Source organism: Furipterus horrens, unplaced genomic scaffold (assembly GCF_987537825.1).
Source record: "Furipterus horrens unplaced genomic scaffold, mFurHor1.1.pri manual_scaffold_5, whole genome shotgun sequence".
NCBI classification, from domain to species: domain Eukaryota; kingdom Metazoa; phylum Chordata; class Mammalia; order Chiroptera; family Furipteridae; genus Furipterus; species Furipterus horrens.
Genome location: NW_028327175.1, coordinates 90,799,614 through 90,826,110, shown reverse-complemented (window position 1 = coordinate 90,826,110; position 26,497 = coordinate 90,799,614). Strand labels below are relative to the sequence as shown.

At 39.8% G+C, this 26,497-nt stretch overlaps 1 protein-coding gene across 1 annotated transcript in view; it reads right to left on the bottom strand.

Moving 5' to 3' along the window:
• Positions 1–26,497, bottom strand: part of MEGF10 (multiple EGF like domains 10) — a 129,580-nt gene that overhangs the window by 55,224 nt on the left and 47,859 nt on the right. Inside the window, exons 5-7 of the mRNA XM_090279072.1 lie at positions 7,189–7,435; positions 5,103–5,223; positions 1,265–1,401 (exon numbers count right to left, since the gene is read on the bottom strand). Of these exons, the coding sequence (XP_090135198.1) occupies positions 1,265–1,401; positions 5,103–5,223; positions 7,189–7,435 (505 nt within the window). The remainder of the gene's footprint in view (positions 1–1,264; positions 1,402–5,102; positions 5,224–7,188; positions 7,436–26,497) is intronic.

Here is a 26,497-nt window from a genome sequence, read left to right as displayed (position 1 = left end):
ATACTCAATTAGAGACTAAAGTGGGATTTTTCAAAAATTACAAGATGCATACAAATAAATTTAACAAGGAAGTATAGAGTCTAATTGAGGGGGAAAACACCCTGCAGTGCCTTATTAAGTCATAAAATTAGACCAGAATTTTAGAAAGAAAAACAATTGAAGGAATTCTTAGTTCATCAATATAAAAAATAATGAGATCTAATTTTATACAGTCCTAGACATTACTCAAATTGAAATCACTAGGATTTATACAGTTCATAGAAATCACTCAACTATAATAATAGCTGATATTAATAAGTTTAAGGCTGTTCTAATTGCTCCAATGTACCTATTTAATCCTTATAATTGTCCCAGAAGAAAGTACAATTATTATAAGAACATTATAGATGAGGACACAGTTTCCAAAATCTTTGTTTTTAGCCAGTATACTCTTCTGCCTCTCGAGTCTCTTTTCTTTAATTTTACACACACATCTGATGAGCTTGATTACCTTGTCTTCCAGGATATAACAGATTAAAAGGCAAATTAGAAGACGTAGGATGAGCAAAGCCCTCTGGGTTAACAACTTACCATCTAATACAAAAATTGGTTAACAGTGAATGTAAGAACCACATGGTTGGGAGGGTGAACACACAGCACAGTGTACAGATCATGTGTTGTAGAATTGTGCACCTGAAACCTGTATAATTTTGTTTACCCATGTCACCTCAATAAATTAAATTAAAACAAACAAAAGAAACAAACAAACAAAAACAAAGAACCACATAAGCAAGTCATTTGTTCTGATTTCATGTGGGACCAGAAAGCCCTATAAGTCCTAATAGATCTTACTCTATCACTAGAGCACAATAAAATGGTTGATATTCTTAATAGAATTCCGAATCATAAGAAGGTAACATTATGTCCAACATACTTTTTTAAAGATACCTAAGTACACATCTCATTTAAAAGTAGATCAGCTTGAAGTGGCTGTCCTAAACACTCAACTGTTTGGAATGACATATCCATTGTAGCTTTTGAATGGCTGATGTTTTTATTGGTATCATTTTTAATGCTTTCTCTGTATCTTCTATTCACCATTGCTGTCTGTGATTCAGTTTCTATGCACTGAGGTGGGGAAGAATCTGTCAAATACACTGACACCTTATGGGTGCTGTGGAACATTATAGAACAGTCAGACACACCGTAGCAGAAATGTTGGCCAGATCTTTCAAGCTTTCTCCTTTCACGCCATTACAAACAGAAACATAAGACTGTCCCTTACCGTTCCCCCGTGTATCCTGGACTGCAATGACATTGGCCTGTGGTGGCATCACACGACCCTCCATTATGGCACTGACATTCTTGTGAACAGTTCTTTCCAAAGCGCCCCTCGGGGCAAGGCTGACCACACACTGTGCCCTGCATTCAAAGAGACTTGGAAAATTAGATGGGCCACCAGCCAGGGAAGGGCCGAAGGAGGAGGGAGAAAAGAGCGGAAACAGAAAGGGAAGGAGGAATATGGGAATAGAGTTGCAAGAAAATTAAATGAAGCGGGTTTTAGAAGAGAGAAACCCTGTTCATTATCTTTAAAAATGTTAGAAATTTTAAATTGACTTATTTATTTGGTAAGCCTAAATCTCAAGACACATTCAAAGTTGGCAGAATAGTAATCTTAAGAAATGCCCATCCACATTAAAAAACTAAAGCTTAAGACAGAGTTACAACAAATCTAAGTAATCTAAGGAATTTATAAATCCTTCTAAGTGTTCATACTCGTGTCTTACATGTACAATAAGTCAACAATGCTGATTGAGCAGCCATTACTGAAACAGCAGCATCTGGTCCAAATGAAATATCCAGATGCTTTACCATATGTTCTAGAGAAAATACACATTATCTTTGGCTTTATTTCTTGTAATGTAGCATAACATAAGATTGAAATTTTGTTACCTGAATTAACAATAGCAATGCCTAACAACTACTTCCAAAGCAATGAACTTAGACATTTTATTTCAGAAGAAAAACACTTCTATTTTCAGCAGGTTCAACAAACATTTCTGGGCCAAGACCAATAGGAAGGCTTATTTCCCAGTGAGAAAAATCAAGAGTAACTTGGACATGTCTCCTCACCCTAGAGGCTGTCCATCCTGTCCTATTTATTCCAGTCCTATGTGGAAAAGCATAAGATACTGTACCCATAAATCTAGGAAATACTCTTCTATTTTCTACTTCACTTGGCTACATAACTTGGTTTTGTAGCTTATGTATTTATTGGGGTTGTTGTCACAAGTAACAAGAATTTTAAAAATGTTTTTAACTGTTGGAAGCTGTTGCTTTGTTCTCACTCCCTAAAAAAAGGCAGGCTGTGGGCACTCTGAAATTGGAGGCTAGTGAGCACCAGATGGTTTTGTAAATGTTTATTCTGGAGAGCATAAGAAAATACATTTCCTCTAACTCCTGGCTACCCACAAAGGCAGTTGGTGTGCTAATTAACTCTCCTCTGGTGGTTTCTATCTATCTACAAACAGGGAAAGTTCTTCCACAGATTCTTGGAACCGAAAAAACCTTTGAGAGATAATTCAAATCAACATCTAACTGAGAATCATCTGTGTGCCAGGCACAGAACTTAAACTCTTGAGAATCAAAGATAAGGTCACAACCCTTACTAGGTGACAATGTGGTGAGGGGGACAGATGTAAAAATAACTCTAATACCTCCATGAGCACAACATATAAACATATGTGAAGGAATAACACACTAAGGATCAGTCTGTAGGAAGTGGAGGTTCTGGTGAAAATTCTTCTCTCTTAGGGATTTAATGTAACTACTCAGTTTGTAATGGTCCCACCTATGCTTCAGAGATGCTGTTGAAATGTTGTTTATGAATAAGGATTAATGTGAGCAAACAACTTTAAATAGGACATTATTTCTACTAGTTGAAATACATATGTGAAATACATACTAGTGTAATAGGAAGGTGTATTCATCTTTGAAAAGCACCTAGGATGACCGCACAAATAAAATGTGTGACATAGAAGTGTAAGATGGAAGCTCAGCTACACACAGAGAACAATGACCTGAAGCACTCAGAAAGGAACACCTACCAAGGTGAGGGGCCCAGAGTAGAAGGGAGGTTCCACTGGGCTGATGGAGACGGCCACTCACCCGCCTACTGGGACCCACAGTCTAAGCCTGTGGTAACCACTGTGCCACATCATGACCTTAATCAAAAAAAAAGAGGGCCTCAACCTCAAGATGAGGCAATACACGTTCGATATCTACACAAAAGTCCGAGGAGCAGAAAGCCTATGGCTCCTCATTCAAAGAACACATTGCTCTCCCCAGCAAAACCATTCCCTGACCTGGGACAAAGCAATGACCAGTGCTGACAAAAGGCCGAATAGAAGAAATAAAAGGAGAGAGAGTCAAAGACAATTCAGCATTTCTGCCTTGGGCCACTTAGAGAAAAATGTTGGTTTTAACTAAGATTTTTTTTTTTTAAGGTAGAAGAGGAGTAGCCGTAAGAAAAGCTTGGGTATTCAAGTTTGGTTTTATTAACATTGACTTCGGTGGGTCTGCCTGAGTCACCTCAATGCTCCTTGCATGATCCCTGTTCACCTTCCCATTGGCCCTCAATAAAAGGCCCTCTCGCTTTGACTTGACAGCTTCACTGGATTTCTCCAGGCTCTTCCTCCAGAGTCAGATCTTGTCTTACCTGCTTAGCATTTCTAACTCCCATCTTGGCTCTGATATTTGTTTTTCACTCATCCCATTGGTCTGAACATCTTGACCTCTCCCTTACTTCCCATGACTGTCACTGAGAAGTGGACTCCATGTCTCCTTTGCTACATGCCTACAACAAGGGCAGTACCAGACCAATTCTATCCCATGTCTGGTTCCTAAGGTTCCAGTTTGGGCATCTCCCAGACGGTGGCTTCAGATGTAGATAATCTAGGTTGAGGTGTCCAACAGGATAGTGAGAGATACATGTTTGGGCAAGTTAAAATCTGGGAAAATCAGCATATGATTGTTAAAGCCCGGGGTCTGGGTGAGATTTCCAGAGAAGATTTATATAGAGCAAGACCAGAGAAGGACAAGACTGAAACCTTGATAATACTGCAGTAAAGTGATTTGCAGGAGGATTAGGAAAGAAGCTCCTTACTGAGAGGTAGGAGAGAGGATTATCAGAGTAGTGGAAGGAAAAGAGATTGAGAGAGGGAGGGGAATAAGAGGCAAGGTCAAAAGCTTTGGAGAAGTAAAGTTTAAATAGAATGGAACAGTGGAATGAGAATGGATTTGGCAATTAAGAAGTCACTTCACTATAACCATGCAAGAGCAGCTTCCCACCACTCATGGAGATATAAAATGATCTTTTATTTGCTCTTTTATTTTTTGTTTGTTAATGAAGGAAAGAGACATTGGTCCTTCATTCTTATGTCTTCACAGACTTATGCAAAAACTAACTGAGAGAAACAAGAACCAATATCCTTTCCTCATTTCAGAGAAATCTAGTTAGTAAACCACTTCTGACATTGTGCACTCCACAGAACATTAAGCTTGTGTGATGCTACATAAAGAAAGAGTATCATGGTCAAGGTGAGGGAAGTGTGGCGAGTTATAGCTTCCTCTTGCATTATGATACTAAAGGCTGAAAAATTCTACAACACTTGGGAAACTTGGGTGACCTGATAGTGTCTCCAGATTTATATAACCAGATAATGTTTTCATATAACACTTATTTGTTGAGAATAACATTCTCAAGGAACAATAGTGATCCACAGAACATAATTATGAAAACGGTTATTTAAATATGTCCAGGGTTTAACAGCTCTGGGTGCTGTGTGTCAGATGAGATAGTTCACTTTTATTCTGGAGGGGGAATGCAGGACAGATGGGCTATTATCTTTTCCATGAGGACCCTTCATGCACTTCAAATGCAGGATTGAATCACCTTCTGCCTTTTCTGGACCGAAGCATTCTAGCTTTGAAATGGTCGGGGATTTCCAATTTTGGTGTTTCTAACCATCAGTGTAACTGTATTTTGTTCTAAAATCCTCCACATGTGTTTTTACTTGAGTTCCCTGAAACAGGTGACTTTGGGAGGGAGGAGGGGAGCTTACCAGCCAGCCAGGAGGGCAAGAGCACTCCCCCGTGACGTGATGACACACGCCTCCATTTTGGCAGGGGCATCTCTGCTCGCACTGTGGACCATGCTTGCCAGGGGGACAAAGATCCTCACAGCTGAGGGATTAATGGGTGACAAAGAACACCGTTATTTTTCCAACCACACAGCCCTTAGGTTCACAGACACACAGTACCCAGGGCCCGAAAACAGACAAGCTGTTTCTGTTCAATATTGTTCATTTTATTAATTTCAAGAGCATTAATCATGTTGGCTGGAGGGTCTTTGAGGGGTCACCTAGTCCTTTCCCTTGTTTGGGGGGTATTAGCTCATGAAACCATATCAATTTCAGGAGAATCTGTCCTATCCGAGAGCACCAGGGATGGATCTTAGTTGGGAAAACACTCCTTGGTGTCAGGAGCCTTCCATGTAACTTGTACACGTGCTATGTTTGACGTCTATTTTTTTTGTGCGTTTGTTCTAATCTCAAAGGAGATTGAAACGTTTGCACCTCCCTGCTTTGTGCACATATTTTTCATAATCAGTCGCCAGCATTCTCTCCCTCAGACTGACCAGTTTCCATGCCATTAAGCCCCAGTCCTATAGCATGTGAACAAACTGTCTCTAAGCTTTTGTCTTTTTTGCTCTCCTGTGAAATTGCTCCAAGTTCCCCCAAGCGCTATTCAATTGCAGCCTTGATAAAAACCCACAGAAGCAATATTAACAATTCAATAGTTTGGGATGATCATTCATTCTTCAGAAAATCAGGGTTTTCTAGGCTAATGCACTTCTTCTCTTTAGCTCTGCTTTATAGACCTAACACTGTCAGCAGGAAGTCGGTACCTAACCAGCCCCCCCCCCCCCAAGTTTTAGTTCTATGATTTACAAGTGTAGTTTTCTCAGTAATAAAACTTTTCTATCCCCTACTTTTTTGGAAAATTCTGCTTCTTACTTTGTTTGCTAATACAGATGCTCCTCAACTAACGATGGGGTTACACCCAGATAAACCCATCGTAAATTGAAAACATCATCACTTCAAAATGCATTTAATACAGCTAACCTACCAAACATCAGAGCTTACATAGCCTACTTAAACATGGTCAGAACACTTCCATTAGCCTGCAGTTGGGCAAAATCATCTAACACAATGAATATACTGTAGAGAATTACATGTTTACCCTCATGATCGGGAGCTGCAGCTCAGCGTCACTGCCCAGAATCACCAGAGTATTATTGTATTATGTATCAGTAGTCTGACAGAATACAAAAATTCTAAATTTGAAGTACAGTTTCTACTGAATATGTATCGCTTCACACCATCCTACAAGTTGAAAAATCATTAAAGTGAACCATTGTTAAGTTGGGGACCATCTGTATAAGCAAACCAAAGAGTGTCCTTCACACAAAAGAAAGTAGTTGGGGCCAAGTAGTTGCTTCACTGTTCTCTAGAAGGAGTTAAACTTTCTGTGTGCACATATCTTACACAGATGTGATATATATATATATATATATATATATGTGTGTGTGTGTGTGTGTGTGTGTGTGTGTGTATGTATATATACACACACACTTTATATTCATAAAGCAACATACACATGTATGGGTATTAAATAACCCAGTTATCCTTTTATCATGGACTAATTCTAACATCTTCTCCCTTCTCTCTTTTCTAAGGCACTGAACCCATCCACGAGAGCAGAACAACGTGGACCATGAACACCAGCGGAGTAAAAGGAATGGAATTGTGGGAGAATCAAAGGGAAGCTTCAAATCTGCCCCAACAACCCCGAAATAGCACCATCCAATACAACGTGCTGGCCGTCTCGATCTTTGTCCTGCCAAAGCGAAGAATGGAAGCTGGCCCTTAGACTCTGCTGGGCTCTCATGTTCCAGGGTCAAACAGCAGGATCACCTCAGTCATCACTGCTGACCTTTGTGTCTGTGCCTGGACTCTGGCCCTCTCACTAACGCCTCAGGCAGCAATAGAAGCAGAAGCCCAGGAATAAATAAGATGGTGGTGGCAGGCTGGGGGGGTGAGGAGGAAAGGTGAGCTCTGCCATGTTATTCGACAGTATGTCACTTACAAGGCTCCGGTGTATCCGGGCGGGCAGCGGCATTCCCCTGTGATGTGGTCGCAGGTGGCTCCGTTCTGGCACTGGCATCTCTGGTGACAGTCGTTACCATAGGTGCCCTGCTCACAGCGGTCCTCGCAGCGCCAGCCCCGGAAGCCTGCAGCACAGTGGCAGGCCCCCGTGATGGGGTTGCACAGAGCCCTGTTTTTGCACTGGCACCGGCTGCTGCAGTGAGGCCCCCAGTGATCGCCATCGCAGGCTGAGGTTGGGGAAAGAAACATGGAGGGCGTCAGAGTGCGGGATGGGGAAGGGCAAGCTCTTCAGAATCGGCTCTCCTCTCCCTTGGAGAAAACGGCTTGATGCTCACACACTGATGCTCAGCACTAGCTGAGCCCCTTCGCATCTCGCGGCCGCTTAAGCGCGGCTCCATTTCCCAGCGGCCGTCGGTGGGCCTGGCCCCTGCGCCTGGGCTGCTGAACTGGATGTGGCTGGAGGGATTGGCCCGGGGAGGCTGTGAGCGACTGAGCGGGGAGACCAGGCTGGCTAGGCAGATGGGAATGGTCAACCCATGCAGGGGCTGTAATGCACACTGAGAAATCTGGATTGTATCTTTTGGGCAAGGAATTTATAGTAAAAGACTTTAATTTTAAGCAACGAGGAACACCGCAGATTCATTTCGTGGTCAGGTCAGCTGGCTATAGTGTGAGGAAAGGACAGCCAAGGGCTGACAATGAGACAACGGAAGTAGATCGGGGGATCAGTGAGGGGCTGACCTCAGGCGGTGATCATGAAGACCCAGAGGGGACCCCCGGGCAGAGCTCCTGAGGAGTGGGCTGACCCTACTGCAGGTCTGGGCTGAGGTCTCAAAGCAAACAGCTGAGCTGCTTTCAAGGTTTCAGTCCATTGGAAGGTAGGCAGAAAAGGCCGGGGGGGAAAAATAGACTAAAATGTTTAAATTCATGAACTCATTTTAAAAATAAGACAATCCTGACACAGCAAATGGACAACAAATAAGGCAATAATAGGCACATGAAACCAGGTAAGACAAAGGTAGAAAACAGCATTTGAAAGATAGTTTTACAAGTACAGTTCCAAAGAAGAGTGTCTATAATCCAAACCAATGAGTAGGACAAGGGGAGCAGGGAAGGGGAAAAGAGACTCAGTCCCAAGCAATCTAAAAATTATAAAGGGTGATAATAAGCAAAACCTACTCTTCATATGCATTGCCTAGCCAGCTGTGCCTTTTTTTATTACTTAGATGCTATAAAAGTCACTAGGAAAGATGTACTCTGCTTACAGCTCTTAGGATAAATTGCTTTTAGATTTCTTTTTTAAAAAAGTGTTATTTCATAAAAATTTTGTAATTTTCAACAGACCTGGAATAAACTATTTAAAAAAAAGAAAAACTAGGCACACAGCAAACAACGTATTAGACTCACTGGGTTCATCTTCCAATATGAGAACCTAGCTTTCATTTCATAATATCAAAAGGTTCAAATAAATAATTCTGTTTTTAATCAGTGTGGGTTTTGTCTCATTAGTACTTTAATAAACATACTTTAACACAATTAAAAACAATGAGAAAGAATTATTGAACCTAAAGCAGATTAAGAAAGCAATTACCTAAGAACTCACAATCTTCTTCCACAAAATAAGATTAGGAGGTAGTTCCAAGATGAGATTTAAGCCTAATTGTTATTCATGTGAGTTTCTTTTATTGTTTATGAATATAGATGAAGAAATTTTTTTTTCGATCGTAACTCTTTCAATCTAAAATGTATTCTTTTTTTAAAAAAAGTTACCTCTTATGTTCCTTTATATCCTCTCAGCTATCCCAGTTAGAAAAGAATCTATCCTGTTTTTAAGGTCCACCAAAGTAAATTCCAGTCCTTTATAACTTGTTTCCTGGTTCATCAACCCTAAGACTAAGAGAAAATCTACATTCCATGTAAGGCAAACCCATTATCCTATAATTTGACCCCTTTTTTCTCTTCTCCTCCTTACAGTATAGTTGGTTCATCACTGTTCTCTATATTGTAAATGATCTTATTCCTGGAACATGGATGCATCTTTGACCCTGCTCTTCACCAGACTAAATACTATAGCCTCAATACTTTTACTTATTCTTTAAAAGTTTATTCAATTTCACTCTTTTTTTTTTTTTTTGCTAAACCCCCTTCCAAAGTTTCCATATCCCTCTCAATTTCCAGGAGCCTCAGCTATTAAATGCTCATTTCTTCCTTACGCATAATAGAGGATTAATTGACACACACATACAAAGAAAAACAATTTGAGCTAATAAAATTACCTTGATAAAGGCATCAAGATCAAGTCAAAAGCATTAAAAAATCAGGATGAGTTAGATAGAATTCTTTTTCCCCCCTGCTGTGAAACTACCATAAGAGAGGGCCAGAGCCCATTCACTTTACAGAACATGTTTGACAACAACAGGCGAGTGGGAGGAAGAGGCGCCAAGGGGACAGAGTTGGTCCCTCCTCTCCTCTGACCTGTTTCCACATCCCACTCATCAACCCCTCTCCCAGCAGAGCAGTCAGGCAGAGACCAGTTCTACGTTCTTGGGATTCGATTAAAAAACAAAAATGAAAACCCTAACTATATCTCATGATAGAAGCAAGTGTATAGCAGGAATTGATAACTATCAGCATCAAAGAAGGGGTTTTAGGCTTTTAAAGAAATATTACCATGTCAATGTAGTTAATGTCCTGGCCATAACTAAGCACTATGGTATGCTTTGAAGTGACAACTTCTCCCCTTGGGGCTGTGTTTCCCTAAAAGGCCACTGATACAGGGCCGAGGAAAGTATTCACTGGGCACCCACTCAGGCTATGGCGGGGGGGGGGGGGGGGGGGGGGCATGTTGCGGTGCAGGGAGAGAATCCACATACAGAAGTTTACAGATAAATAGGCAGGAAATAGAAGGAGTAGGACACAGAAGCCTGGCTTGAAATTAGCATCACTGTGACTTCCTTTCCTTTCTTCATTTGTCATATTTAACCACTTCAACACATCCATGTTTCAATGGATCCCAGTGAGATACACAGTTTATCGCACAAAAGCCAGCTTTCTTCCCTGGTTACTACAAATACAAGGATATGTTAACTGTCTAGACAAGAGGCAGAATGTGTCCCTTATGTTTAGTGCCAAACTTAACCAATTATCCTGAATTTAAGTACTGTGTTTAGAAAGACAGTTTCAAGAGAATCTGAACTCAAATATTTCTGACATCTTTTACTTGACACTCCACTCTAACCTCAAGAAGCAAGTGTTCCCCTCCACAAGAAAAAATGACTAGTTTGTTTTCTCACAATGAAGACTTTATTTTTTAATGTAGTTAACATTGAAATAGCTTGAATATCCTAAAAGGAAAAAGGTAAGTGAACAAAATTTTGTTTCAGATTAAACTGAAAACACCCAAATGCAAGTAAGGGAGTGATGACTCATTTTCAGCTCTGATTGTGCGAACAGCTGGAAATGGGCTGTCGGATGCAATGTGCCCAGATTACTGCAGATGTTTTGGGGGATGCTTCAAGAGGGTCCCAGACAGCACAGACAGCTTGCTCTATTAAGCTATCAGAATAAGTTGGAAATAAAAGGAATTTTATACTACTAAGCAATATCAGAAGCACACGGTCCATGCTACAACCCTTGGTGACACCTAGTAGGGCACCGAATCCCCTCACCCTGGAGCCCTGATAACTGTAACTTCCAATGACACAGGGAACCACAGGTCACATTCATGGGCTGGGTGTTGAAATTCGCTCAATTGATAACTCAAGTATCTGCCGCGTGACCGCCGTGGTACCAGGCCCAGAGCTGAGAGAAGAACAAGAGGGCATACTTCTAGAACCTAAAGTTTAGTGGCAGCGGCGTCAAGTTGCTAGGCAATAAAATAGCCTGGATAAGCAGTAAGGTAGGGTATGGACTCTGTGCAACTGGAAACATAGGAATGACTCTTAACCAGTGTCAGTGAGTCAGGAAAGGCTTCCCAGTTAAAATAATGACTAAGCTTGGACTTAAAAGCAGAGTGTGCCACATTTAGGTAAAGGGTAGCAGATTTGTACATACAGAGAGGGGGGACTGGAAGGGGAGGGAGGTTACAGGAAGTGGTAGATTCAGAGAGAATGATACATGCAACCGCCAAAAGGCTTTTAAATAGTAAATGACTTGTGAGTGCCTTCTCGGACTTCTACACTCTTGTATCATGACCATTATCATCTCTCTTAGCCACGTGCTAAGAAGTATAGAAAATAAGTAGAGATGGAGAGATATTAGACATGTCCTCTGCCTCCATCTGTCCTCCCCAGTCTTCTAAGCTCATCCCAGAAATCTCTGTCCTGCAGATGTATTTCTCAGACCCGATTTGAGATGCTCTCTGAAAACATCACTATATGTATATGTCATATATTCTATGATGCGCATTTACATCTCTTCATACCTCTCAAATAAAACTGAATTCCATAGGTGTTTAGACATACTGACACTCTTTCTTGATCTTAGCAGTTGTCAACAGAAGGTTCTGTAACCCATGTCACAACAGTCATCTGATTGGCAATAATGGCTAGAAGCAGTCTGATTTCAGGGATGTCAAACTGTGAAAGACTATGTACCCCGAATCATGAAGTTGGGTAATAATGGTGAGGCTGATACAGTGAGAGAGACTCTGGGTCCCTCGGAGGGGATGAAGAAACTACTCAGACACTCACCATCTGAGGAAGGAAGGGAGGGGGTTTTCTTTGAGGAACATCGCCCTTGTTTCTTTATTAGCCAGGGTTTTTATCTACTTTCTACATGGGAAATGCATAATAAAAACATGCAGCCCTTCACCAAATGGTTGAGAGTAATAATAAAGGGAAGAGCAGATTAATACAGGGTTCAGGCATCCAGGTATTTTACACAAGTTCAAAAACATTTACTCTTACTCAATCACTCTGTTTTTTCACATCCTACAGACAAGAATTTAGGGCTATTTAGAGAAAAACAGAGCAGGTTCCCTTTTCCTTAAAAGCCACTTTGTATTTCTATTCTATCTTTAAAATCCCCCAGAGGGTAGGATTCAGAGCAGGCCTGGAAGACAACCTGCAGGCTAAGGGCCCAGCAGGGGGCGGCTCCACACAGCGGTCAGTCTTTTAAACTAAGCCTGCTTGTTTCCCACATCTCCCCATTCCTGTCTGTCCCCCACAATACAGTGATGATGATAACCTCTCCCTTTTGGTGAAAACCAGCACTCTTAAGGGCTACTATGGGAGAACAGCTTACCACATCCATTTTAGAGATTAGTCTAGAAAAGTGTATCATAAGCCCTTGATTCATAAATTTCTCTTATCGGATTTTTCCAAAAGAAATAAGTGTATGTGTGTAAAGACAATAAGGATTACAATAATTAACTAGTCAATAATATTTACAGTACAGCCATAGCCACTGTTCTAAAGCACTTGAGATAAATGAACTCCCATGGGACCCTATTTAGTAATGTTATTGTTATTTAACAGATTAAAAAACTATGATCCAGGTGACTTGCTTGAAGTTACACAGGTAGCAACACTGAGGCACAAGACCTCCTGTCTTGAGAGTCTGTATTCTAGACCACTATATAGGGGTGGGCAAAAGTATGTTTACAGTCATGAGTATGCACAGCACAGTTAATTCTTGTATTATTATTTAATTAATTATTGTATTATTTACATACTAACAACTGTAAACCTACTTTTATACATCCATGTGTTTTACTCCCTCCAAAGTTATAAGGATGTTTATCCCAGTACTGTTTATAATCACAAAATTTTTTTTTAATTATTTATTTATTTATTTTTAGAGAGAGGGGAAAGGAGGAGAGGGAGAGAAACATCACTGTTGCCTCTCACTCGCACCCCCAACTGGGGACCTGACGTGCAACCTAATTATGTGCCCTGACTGGGAATCAAACAAAAATTTTTTTAAACAGCCTAATTTTCTAGTAATAGAAGACTATTCATTTGGTATAATTATATAATGGAATACTATGCATTAATTAAAAGTGATATTATAGAAGAATATTAAATGAACTTGAAAGATGTCAGCAATATCATAATTGTAAAAAGTAGATTAAAAATGATTTGTACCACATAATTCAATTTTAGCAATATATTAGAATAAATCAGATGCAACTGTCATTAATATAGCTCAAAAATGACCAAATATCATCACTTTTATATGGTTGAATCTAATATCTGGGGAAGGAGAGGAAAGAAGGTTAATGAGAAAGACAGAGACAGAGAGACATATGTTGAAAAGCTCTATTGTCATATGGTCCCATTGGGTATCTCTGGGTCTTGAGTATTTGTGAATTTATGATTTTTAAAAATTCATTGATTAACTGGATGGTCTACATTTTCTGCAATCAACACGTATCCTTTTGGCACTATGAGAAAAGCAAGCAAATACTTAGATTTAAATGGTTTGGTATGCTGAGCATTTATATTGCGTGAGGTCTTTGCTCCATGCTTTACACACCTCTTTTCAGCCTCACAGCAATTATAACAAGGTGGGCATCATTATCACACTTAGCACCCAGACAATATTCAGGACGACAACATTTCAGTAAAGTGTCCCAAAACACCCAATTAGTAAGTGGTAGCATCAATATTAAAACCTAAGACTTTCTGCAAACAAAATCCAAGCACTTTTCAGGAGACCATTCTGTTCCTGAAATAGTAGAATTATATATTTTGGTTAAACATAATATCCCACACTTGTTTTTCATCTAATATGATTTATTAAGGCAGAGCAACAAATGGTAAGGCCTATCATGAGCAAGCCTACGGGCTCAGCTAGTGACTCAGTATTTAGAGGCACTGAAGGGAAGAAATTACCTCCGTAGTAGGAACATGGGGAATATCCCAAAAAGAAACTAAAATTAAGGAGGCGGTCAAATCTGAAGAGCTTTTGTAAGTTGATAATCATTGTACCTGAACAGAAAAGCCAATAAGCTCACTGTGAAAATAGTATTGATGTCATTAGCGTTTGGAGTACACAGATCTGAATGCCAGGCCCACATATCACCTGGCACATGGCTGGTGCTCAGATATATGTGGTGAACAAATGAGTGTGCTTGTGAACGTACAGCACTATACCTCTCCCAAGCAGAGAAGCCTGTAAAACTACCACAACAAATCTAGGCACATTCTCCTCTCCCAACCCACTTCAAACCCTCAGCCTAATTTTCCATGCAAAGGACGGGGAGAGGCTAGGGGTTCTAAGACAGAATGAGATTCACCCATTGTCAGCCTTCTGCAGCTATTTTATTTAAACCTCACAATAACACTCAACATTATCAGGTATAATTATTCCAACATTTCATGTGCAAAATGGACTCATGACAATTTGCTCAACGTCACACAGAGCTCAAGGGGCAAAAACAAGGGATAAACCTCCATCTGCCAAAGCTTCCAAAGCTGTGACCTTCCACAGCCAGTGATAACTTGTCAATTACAAAACCAGTATCAGTACACACTAACTGCTTCTGCCCCGTTTCCAGAGGGGAACATTCTAGGACAAAAGCCTCCCATGTGTTTGAGAAAGAAGACTTGTTTGCCCAGAACGACAGTTCCCAGGCTTCAGTGTGTTAGTAGCAGGTTCATCACAATGGTTTTGATAAGGAATGTCCCAACACGTCCACAGCCACACAAAGTATTAACAAAAATAAGGCATTAGGAAACATCTTTGAACTAAAAGGAGATGGGTTAGTAAATATCTTGCCTTTGTGTAGACAAAGAATAAAGAAAGGAGCAAATTAGAGATAAACAGAAATGGCCAAACTGAGAGATGGTGGCAGAAGAAAGAAGGGCATGTTAATACATTGTTTCATTCAAAGGACTCCCTAAAAAAAATAAAATAAAATAAATAATAATAATATAAAAAGGGGGGAAAGGATGAAATCATTTTTCTCTGAGAAAGGAGTAATGGAGTTATGTTTACCATCAAGTTCACCTTGTTACAAAATTCATCAGTCACCAGCTGGCTCAAGGAGGAAGTACAATGATTTAGCATCAGGTACACCTGGAGTCCAGCCAGGCTACCCTCACTTGATAGCCATAGAACCTAGAGCAGGTCCCCAAGCTTTGCTATACTTCATTTTCTTTTTGTAAAATGAGGATGGTGGATCATACGAATTACGCAAAAGTATTTGCTGTTGTGTGTGACACAGCACAGACCGAACGGCAGCAGAAATTTTATTCCATGGTTGGCACATTGGAACATCCACCCCCGGAAAAACACAAGGAAAACATCCTTCAGCTGTATATGAAGCTGGAATAACAGGCCTGTCGTTGGTTTGTGTTGTTTGTCTTGCGTGAGTTATTCATGCCAAAAAGGACAACTTGGTTCTCACAATGTGAATTTCAAAAACAAATTTTCCAGTAACTCCATGAAGTAAAAACAAGCCCTGGTATCACCCTTTTCGTCTGTTTTCACAAACCCAGTGGGAAAAGACTCAGGCTTGCAATGAACCCTGCATTTTACATCATGGTCTTAGTTGCCAGTTCAAAGCTGGAGTTAATAATTTTCCACTTGATGAAGATGAATGTTGTCCAGAGATATAGGCCTTGGGGCCCAGAAATGGAAAAGGAGAAGCTTACAAACACAAAACCTTCTTAGTCATCCTCCCCTTAGCATAAGAAATAGACAGTCATTAATAAAATCTGGATAATCTTGTCATTTCAGTAGGCACCAATCCCAATGACTTAATTTTGCCTCAGCTAATCTATGCCTACTAAGACCACAGAGCAGCCTTGAAACACATTCTGAACTGTGAGATGCTTTTTAAAAGTAACTGGTTTTAAATTATAGAGAACAACAAAAGCGTCCAAATCTGTGTATTTGTGTTAGGTCCAAATAAACTCTAGATGAACAAGCAGTTCAGCTTTTATTTGTTGTTGCTTTTTGGTTGTTGTTTGGTTTTGTTTCTAATTTTTTTTTCTTTTTGTCTTGGTTTAATACCCCTGGGATCTAAGAAATCCAACTGTAGAACTATATGAGGTCCAAGAGCCTGTGGATACATAGCTACCGGATATAGGAGGATAATGGACTGACGCTTGGGACTCAAGTTGATTATAGGGAAGTGATGTCAGCTAATAATACATAACTACCCTCACCAGGGTTGCTGTTTGAAGTAACTAAGACTATAAGCACTCTTAACATATAAATGTCAAGTGTCTATTAGGATATATCAGTCAGCTATGCTAAAACTTGAAGCTATATTTTTACATGGAATCTTGTCATGGAGTTCTCCATTCACTTTAAACATAGCAAAGTTTGTAACTATAAGAGAACTTAATAGGGAAGAAAATCCAACCCTTCTAATATATGGACAAATCACAAATAAATCAATCACTTTTAAGAAAATATCTCTACAGAGCAAGTGTCTTTGAGAAGAGACTAAAATAATTTTCTGTGTCTCAAAGGACAGAAAAGCACAGTTCTTCCTGAAGTACATGCCCGCTTTCTAAGCCCGGCTCCCTCAGGGTCTTTCATCTCCCCGTGGTTTGGTTCCCTGTGCTGCAGGCTAACTGGGCTATGGTGGGTCATTCCCTTTGTTAATGTAGAAGAAAAGATCCTCATTCAAAACACCAAGTGCTTTAAAAATAAAACAACTCTGTAAAGCTTCCCCATCCATGAAGAAGAACAATAAAAATGTATTTTCCAGACCCTCTGAAAGCACTAAAACCTCACGTCCTTCACATGTCAAAAAACCTGCTGGAGAGTTGACACAGTGCCAACAGTCACTGTGGACAACCACCCAGGGCTGTTATATTAATATTATTCAGTGGCTGAGGGACAACCTATCTTCTTCTTTTAAAAAATGTTAGCTAAATAAATTTTCAAAGCAACACTGTCATGTTGTAAATTCAGTGTATTCTTATCTCAAATTATAGGCCAGCATGAAATATTTATTCCTTAATGTGACTAAATATAAATGTTGATGTCTCTCTATGAGAGCATATTAACGACCCTATTCACAGTGCAGGGAGATCTCAAGGATATATACACTGTAGGCTGGGCTTAAGTAAGGGATTTGAGGGGATCACATTGATTCACTTAAGTCAAAAGAATAACAACTTCAGGAGCCATCACAAGATGTCCTGCTTTATAAAGTTTTGTCACATTTTCATTCTTTGCTCATTTATTCTTTTATTACAAATGTATTAAGCATCTTCTCCTTGTTGAGCACTTACTCCTTGCTCCTGGCTAAGACATGTTCTATAGCTAAGGTTTCTGCATCTATCAGAAGAGAATGTTCCACAGTGAGATTTATCACAAAAGGTCACGTTCGTGTTGCAGTGCAGAGGATGCTAGGGGAGCACAGAGGGTCTCTGTGCATCGTCCCTTTGTGTGGAGGGAGAGCGGCTTCCAGAGGAGCTGGGGCGTGGGGTAAGCACTGAAGGGAAAGTACTGAGAACCAGCACTCTGAAAGCACTCATTATCCTCATTCTGGATGTGAAAGGCCAAAGGGCAGAGGTCTTCAATGTTTTGCTGAAAATTCCATGGTAAGAAAACCAGTCCTCAAACCCTCAATGCTAACTGGATGGTCTGAACAATTTAAAACTATTTTCTTGAGGAAAAAAAGTTTACCTATAAAAGACTACAAGTAACACTTAAAGGCCCATGAATCCACAACCTAGAGTTAACCTATTATAAACATCCCATCGCATTTGCTCCATCATTTAATGCAAGAAATAAAACATAACAGATGAAGTTAAAGTCTCCTCTGTCTCCTCCTGCCTGGTTCTCAGTTCCTTCCCTACTCCTTCTCCACAGATAAACACTGTCATGATTTTAATGTTACCCTTCCAGTCTGTGTGTGTGTCTAGAAAAATACTATATTATTTTATATTTTTATGTAAAATATAAAATGTATATGCCACTGTGTTCTTGCTTTTTTAACCCAATATCATGACATTGAGATCTACCAATATTGATATATCTGGTAATATAGTGTAATGCTATATCGCAGTTTATAGGAATTAATGGCTATGCAACATTCCACTATATTAACAGCCTCCAATAAAATGATCATTTCCCATATTTGTGGCCATTTTGTTTTTTCTAAATTTTCACTATTATGAAGATGCAAAGAATATATCCTCTAGTACATGTATGCAAGGGTTTCTCTAAGGTATATAGATAAATTATAAAGAAGTAGAAATAAAATTACTGAATCATATAGTGTTTACAAATTAAAATTTTAATCTAAAAACAGCCAAATTGCTCTCTAAAGTTCCTCTGCCAATTTACCCTCATGAGAGAGGTATATGGAAGCTTTCTTTCACATCCTTGTCAACACATGATATTGGCAGACTTCTTAACTTTTGCCAATCCGATGGCAAAAATGGCATCTTGTTTCTTTTTTATGCATTTTACTGGTTTTTGACAAAGAATCATATTCTCCTATGCTTATTAGTCAATTATGTTTTCTTGCCTCTGAATTACTTTACGGTATCCCTAGCCTATTCTAAAGTTGAGGGTTTTTTCTTATTGATTTGTGGAAGTTATTTACATAGTTTACATACTAATCCTTTGTTTTGTATGTTGCAAAATATTTTTCCCATTCTCTTGCTTCTCTTTTGGCTTTGCTTATGGTATATTCTGTCTTAAAGAATTTTTTACCTTTGATATGTTTTATCAAGTGCAACTAAATTCCATTAAAATTTAAACTTTCTTTGGAAGTTACTTAACTACTTCTATGGAACAGTAGTGAGTAGTAAAACTATTAGGTTTTCACAGATTTTAAGTTGATATTGTTCATTTATGGCCCAAGAGCAAGGATCTTGTAACTTCTACTATTTACTCTATTGGAACAGTCTATTTTTTATTACTTTCTAATCATTAGTAGTTTATACATGTCAACCATGATTGATTTGCTCCAGCACACAGATGCAAATGTTCAAACTTTAAAAAATCAAGTAGGTTTTCAATGAGTTAAAAGATATATTAAACAAAAAGGATAAGCTATATTTAAGGTCTTTTTCTTATTTTCATTTCAAGTATTTTAAGAAAAATTCTTTGACACAATCACAAACAAAAATAAAACAGATATAGTCATGCAAGGGGTGTATGTTATGTGCCATTGAGTCAGCTCAGACTCCTGGCGACCCAAGAATGAGTGACGTCCACAATGTCCTGTCCTCAGCAGCCCTGCTCAGCTCCGTACACTCATGCCTGTGGCTTCTTTCATGGAGTCAACCCACCTCATATTTATCTTCCATTCTTCCTGCTGCCGTCCATTTTCCCAGCATTATTGTCTTTTCCAAAGAACCCTGCCTTCTTTTGATGTGCCTTAAGTAGGAGAGTTTCAGTTTTGTCATTCTGGCCTCCAGCAATGATTCTGGCTTAATTTGCTCTAGGCCCCACTCATTCATCTTTCTGGCGGTCCAGGACATCAATACAGCTCTCCTCCAACACCACATTTCAAGTGAACCAGCTTATATAATAAACCAGAGCACTTAATTTCAGCCAATTAACAACATAGCCCCAGGAAGCACATTATTGCCTCCATCAGAAAATGGATTATGATTCAGAATAACTTGTAGTTTGAATTTCTTTGCCTTATTTCTTACTGTTCATACACTGTTTTGGTACAAATTAACAGCTGAGTTCCATATGCCGTACAAAATGTCTATCTTGAGAAGTAACATGAAAAAGTTGAGATGGCAAATTGTTAAGCATTCTCCATTCAAATAAGGGCTGACTTGAAACACCTTTCCTACTCACGAGGTCATCCTTTCAGGAGTCTCACCCCCAAGTTAAAACCTTGATACTTATAGTACAACCTTCCCCCTCTTAAGGGTGAGGAGCCCTGCATCCACCTCTTCCTTAAAGTTCCTGGACACAGACCTGGTGCGCCTGTCCTGTCACCTACAGTGTCAAGGCTGATGCCCATGTATGGGCAAGGAAGGGCTCTTCTGCTAAGTCACCAAAGATGAGTGAGCCTGCTAGGTTCATAGCCATGGTGGGTCCTGAAGCCACAGGAGCCTGGGCTACCTTATGCCCATTGGAGGAAAGACTTTGTCTAGAAGACCTCTGACCACTTCTTACCTTCTCCGAATACTTTGCTGATATGTATTTGTGAGTGGACTTCTAATTCCTTTGTTACATTGAAAGTACCTTGAAAGAAGAAGCAAAGTCTTACTCATTTCTCATATGTCATTTTTATATCAATCCTGCTCCTGGACGAATTATGTCTTTATTCCCTCCTTCCACAAATATGGATTGAGCATCACTGTGTGGGGGACGTTAGGTGAATAAATGAGCTAGGAAGCAGTGAATAAAACAGGTAAAACCCACATTTTTATACGGAGGGGAAACAGACAAAGAAATTTCAAATAGCGCCATAAGAAAAGTTAAAAAGGAGATGTGATCAAGAGTAGCGGGGGAACACTCTTTACATGTGGACGTGAGGAAAAGCCTCTCACGGTGGTGGCACTTGGGCCGAGACCTCACTGGCCTAAAGGGGCCAGTCATGTGAGACTCAGGGAGAAAAGTAGTCCAGGCAGAGGAAACTCCAAGCACAAAGGTGGAAGTGAAACTAGTGTGCTCACGGAAGGAAGGCAGGGGCTGAGCCACACGCTACCCAGAGCAGCAGTGGGATGACAAGGGTTCGGGGGAATAGTGTGGGACAGATCAAACGGGGCTTAGCAGCTTGCAGTCAGGGCTTTACAGTTCACTCTAACTATAATGGGAAATGCTGGGGAGTTTTGATTAGGGGAGCCACATACTCTGAAGTACATTTTTCCAGGTCACCTGGTCTCACTAGAGAGATCTCATTCTAGGGGAGGCCCAAGTACATACAGCAGCAAGGAGATTATTGTGATCACCAATTAAGAGAGCAGTTCCACTTGTGGGTATTTATCTGAAGAAACACAAAACACTAAATCATAGACATAGGCATCCCTATGTTCGTTGCAGCATTATTTACGATAGCCACGACATGGATGCAACCCTAACTGTCTATCAATAGATGAGTGAATAAAGAAGTGGGGCATATATACAATGGAATATGACTCATTCATAAAAAAGAAAAAAAGAAAAAGAAAAAGAGAAAAAAGAAGAAAAAGAAAGGAAAAAAAAAAGAAATCTTGCCACCTGCAACAACACGGATGAACCTAGAGGGCATTGTGCAGAATGAAATAAGTCACACAGAGAAAGACAAATGTCATATGATTTCAATTCTATGTGGAATCTAAAATAAATAAACAAACAAGCAGAACAGAAACAGACTTATTCATACAGAGAAGATTTTGTCAGTTGCCAGATGGGAGGGAGACTGGAGAGGATGGGTGAAAAAGATGGAGGGATTAAGAAGTATAGATTGCTAGTTACAGAATAGTCATGATGATGTAAAGCACAGCATATGGAATATAGTAAATAATGTAAAAAATACGTATGCTGTTAGATGGGTACTAAATTTATTGGGGTGATCACTTTGTAAATTATACAAATATTTAATCACTGGGGTGCACACCTGAAACTATATAATATTGTATATCAACTGTAATTGAGAAAAAAATTTTAAATATGTTTAGTTACTAAAAAATTAGAATATCTAGAACTTCCAAATTAATCAAAACATAGTAGATATTTTAAATTGCTGTCTGTGAGAACAGAAGAAAGGGAGGTCTTAACAAAAACCAATGTTGTCTCTGAAACAAAAAAAGGATGGTGGCTTGGATTTGGCAGCAGTAGACAGTGAGAAAAGCTTAGATTTTGTTACATTTTGAGGTTGAACCAAGATTTTCTGATTAATAAATGTGGAAGGATATTACACAAAGCAAAATAATAATAATAACAAAAAAATCAATAAATGATGTGGAATAGAAGTAAACTACATGACAGCCCAGGGTTGTCTATATGCACTGCAAGTGGGTTGACTAGCAAGAGTAACATAAATGTCTGTAGCATTTTCACTATGCCAGAAGCAATATGAGCCAGACACAAACTCATCTGGTAAGGAGGACACCCGTGGTCAGAGGTTGGAAATCAATCACAAAAAGATCTGCACCAGGGCTGTCTGGGGAGCCTCCTGGCAAGTGACGACAGAGAGAGGCTTGTGCTAACGAAGGGTGCCGACTGCAGAACGAAATGAGATGGCCACAAAGGGCCATCCCATCCACTGTGCAGTCTAAAGACTAGACTGATGTTAAGAAATTTGGTGGAAGCCTGTCACACAAGGCAATGCAAGTGTTAAGCACTCAACAGGTATTTTGTCACTTAATCCTCATAAGCAAATGAAGTAAGTACTCTTCTTCTCTTTTGAAGCGTGAGGAAAGTGAGGCTCAGAAACAGCACAGAATGTGAGCAGTTAGGACTACTACTGCACTTCAGTTCCATCATGAGGGTTGGAAGAAGGGGGAGGAAGCTCTCTGCCCCTCCAGAAAGTAAGCAAGAACAGCCCAGACATCAGACTCCTTCAGAAAGGCAAAATCAGCAGTTTTGTTTGTAACCTCTATCAGAATATTTGAGCAGTCCATCAGTGAAATTGCTCTCGGGCAGTTCTGCTCAACCATTCTGAACTCAGTCCTTCTCAGCCATCATCAATGCCCTGCCCCCGTGCCAGTGAACCCCAATGATCTACTCTTGCTCTCACTGCTCCATCAACCTGATTTCTAAAGTACTTCTGACAGAGAGACAGGCATGTTAATGACTTGCCTCCAGGACTGGGCTCTGAGTGTCTTCTCTCCTCAGACACTATCGATCTGACTATTGTGTCCAGTCAATAGACCTTTACAACAAATCCTGCTAGGGAATAAGTCAGCTTTGTGTGCCTTATGGTTTCAGGCTTGCAATGTCCTTCAAATGAATTCCCCAATCCAAATATCCTGCAGGCAAAGTCTTATTACTTACTCAGTGTTTCATAGGATGTCTACTTATAAGTAAAAGCTTATCAGTGTTACTAACCTGGGACCTGAAAATGTTTGAGCTAGTCTTGCCTCCAAGGCCTATTTTCACTACTTTCAAGTACATTTAACCAGAAATGCTATTGGTGACTAACAACTCCAGTTTGGATTTTGTAAACCAAAGTGAATTTCCATTTTTGCCTCTATTTGGTCCTAATGTCAAAAGCCTGGGTTGTTCTCTCTATTTGAGAACTTTTTTCTGGCTGCTATTGACTTAGGACTTTCCCATGAGTTTTGGATGTGCCCTATGGACAGACAAGAAATAAATTTCTCTACAGACGTTTAGAAAATCATAAATATGATTAGATAGTTTGAGAGAACAAATGTGTTATTGTGACTCACACAGAAGTTTTAAAGGGTTTCCAACACAAAGAGAGGTCTCAGGGATTGCATACATGTAGTTACGAAAATAAATTACTCATTGAGTGCTAGACTTGAATGGGATTGTAAATATAATCTGGCCCAACATTCTTAATATTACAAAGGAGGAAATTAAAAATTACCAATGAGGCCAACCAAAGTGGTGTCATTTGAAATTCCTCACCTTTAATGTTAATGTGCCCTCAACACCTCTCAGGAAACTTGTTTTAATATTTGTCTGGTATTTTCAGCCCCTGCCTCCTGCTGTCATTCCTCTGTGTCCTTTGTCACTTTCACTAAACCTCCTTAAGGACTTCAGAAGGCACATACATACCCGTGTGGTTCAAGTTACTGACGCTGAATGAGATGTGAGTCTGTCTATACCATTTACTAGGTGTGTAAACTTAGGTAAGTCATTTAATTTTTCTGTACCTCTATTCGCTCATGTGCCAAGTAAGAACAAGAACTGTAACCATTTCACTGTCGTGAGCATTAAATGTCATTCTTGTAAAGCCCTTACAATGAGCCCTTATAAAGTGCTCAGTAAAGGAGAACTGAACTATCCATCATCAACACCATCAACATGACCCAACTTCTGCTCCCCTTAGTATCAGCAGATCATCTCTCCTCCAAGTTCACCAAGAGAAGAAAGGTCATCGAATATGACCTCACTCGCCCATTAGCATCCCTGATGCTAGAAACATATGGAATCCCTGTCCGCCACTCTTTCCTTCTCATTCTGCTGGGAGTGGGAAGTACTTCTTCCTGCTCATCAGTTTCTGAGATCCCAGCCCATTCCCCAACCCTCTTCTCAGAAGCCTTGTTTCCTCAATTAAATGATCTTCTCTCTCAACTGAATCTCCAGCCTCTCTCTTTTTTCTTTCACCTCTCTCTAAGCCTCTAAAATCTTTTTCTCCTTAAAACATAAACAAAAGTGCCCGACTAGTGTGTTTCAGTGGACTGAGCACTGGTCTGTGAACCCAAAGGTCGCCGATTCAATTCCCAGTCAGGGCACATGCCTGGGTTGTAGGCCAGGTCCCCAGTTGGGGGCGTGTGAGAGGCAACTAATTGCATGCTGATATTTCTCTTCTCTTTCTCCCTCTTCCCTTCTCTCTAAAAATAAATAAATGAAATCTTTTTTAAAAATCTTAAAAGAAAACATAAACAAAAGCACAGAACTTTCCTTGAGCCTACATTTGCCTTTTTACTAACTCCCTCTTTGCTTCTCCTTGTTGGAGTCTCAGCTAAGTTTCTGAAAGAATAGTCTGTACTTTATCATCTTCTTTTCATTTCCCCTTGCCCCACAGCAATACATTAGGTCCTTCTTGCCCTAGTCCACCCAGAAAACCTCACACTACCTTACCTAACTCCATTTTATGCTTCCTCAACCCACCGCTATGGCTGAGGTTGTTCTCTTTCTCACAATGAGACACTCACACTGCTGTCCACTATTCTTGAAGCATGAGCTTTGTTCCACATTTGTTTCCTACCCCAGCATCTAATACAGAGCCTTGCACACAGTGATCCCTCAGTGGAAGTTTGCATCATGAATACACAAATGACCTTCTCAGAATCATATAGAATCGTATAGTTCATTTGATCTAATTAAATGGAACAAACATCTACTGGACTCCAACCACATACCAGGCACAATGGAGGCTAAAAAGATTAATAACACACAGCCCTTGCCTTTCAGGAGTGGTTTGTCATCCAGTGAAGGAGGAAGAGGAATAGAGGATTGATGATTGGACAGAGAGATTGATGGGGGAGGGGGATAAACAGAGAGCAGGAAAGAGAAGAGCGAAGGGAGCGATGGAGGTAAGATAGATTAATGTCATATAGGCTCGGGCACACATTAGGATGCCAATAAAAGTAAAATATGTGTGTGCTTTCTTAAAAAATCATTTAATCAAATCTAAAAAGAAGCAATATGTCTGAGTCTAGTCAAATAAATCTTGATTTCACTCCAGGGGAACAAACTGCACAGTTCTCTGACACACCTGATCTTTTTTTAATACAGAGACTACATCGAGACCCAGGAACACTGACTGTATATCACATACAGGAATCTATCCCTCCACTGACAAGGTAAACAGATTTAATCTTCCAAGGAAGCCTTCGTTAACCTGTACATGTGAAGGTATCTGTTAGTTCCTTATTCTCCCAAGTATATTAGGAAAAAAAAATACAGAGAGATAGTTCTATGTGACAGTTATTAATTTATTGCCATCTGGTCATTTTAGCCTCTTAATGTAAATAAAAGTACTTACTCTTCTGGATGAAATGATTGATCTTGATTATCAAGAGGAAACTGGATTGTTACTACACAATGGGAGAAAGAAAAACTATGTCTGAAAACCAAGGGACTGTCAGGGACACCTCTTAGTACCGCCATGCCCACTAGTAAAGCTTAATCGGAAACATCGACAATTTTTTAAAAGGCAGGACTACTAAGAACTCAGGTCCTTCAGGAATGAAGGTTTCATCACTGTCATGTAAAGCAACCCAAACAGGCGGGTGTGGGCTTAGAAGGGATGCATATGCAACACTAAGTGGAGGAAGGAAGCCACACACATATAATTACAGCCTGTTGACAATGACAGAAAAGGGACTTGGAGTAGTTTTTGTTTTCCATTTGCTTGTTAGATGGATGTGTTCATTTATAGATGCCATTTTACTTTTTCCTCTCTTTCCATTTTTATTTTATTTTATAAATAAGCTGTGGGGCATTAACATTGGTAGCTAGATAACAACATTCAGCAGAGCTATGAGTGAACTTGAGAAAAAATTAGTTTAACCAGCCATGGACACACAACAGTTGGGACTTGATCTTGTTATTTGAGGAAGAGAGTGAGAAGGTCTTTACTTGGAAGATGGGTAGCTATATCTTATTAGATGGAAATATAGTTGTTTTGTTGATCTATAAGAATTCAAGTGTGTGTAGAAATGTGCATAAAGGAGCTGCGTAACCAGAGGCATGGATTGAAATAGTTACCACTTTATTGTCACTCAGTG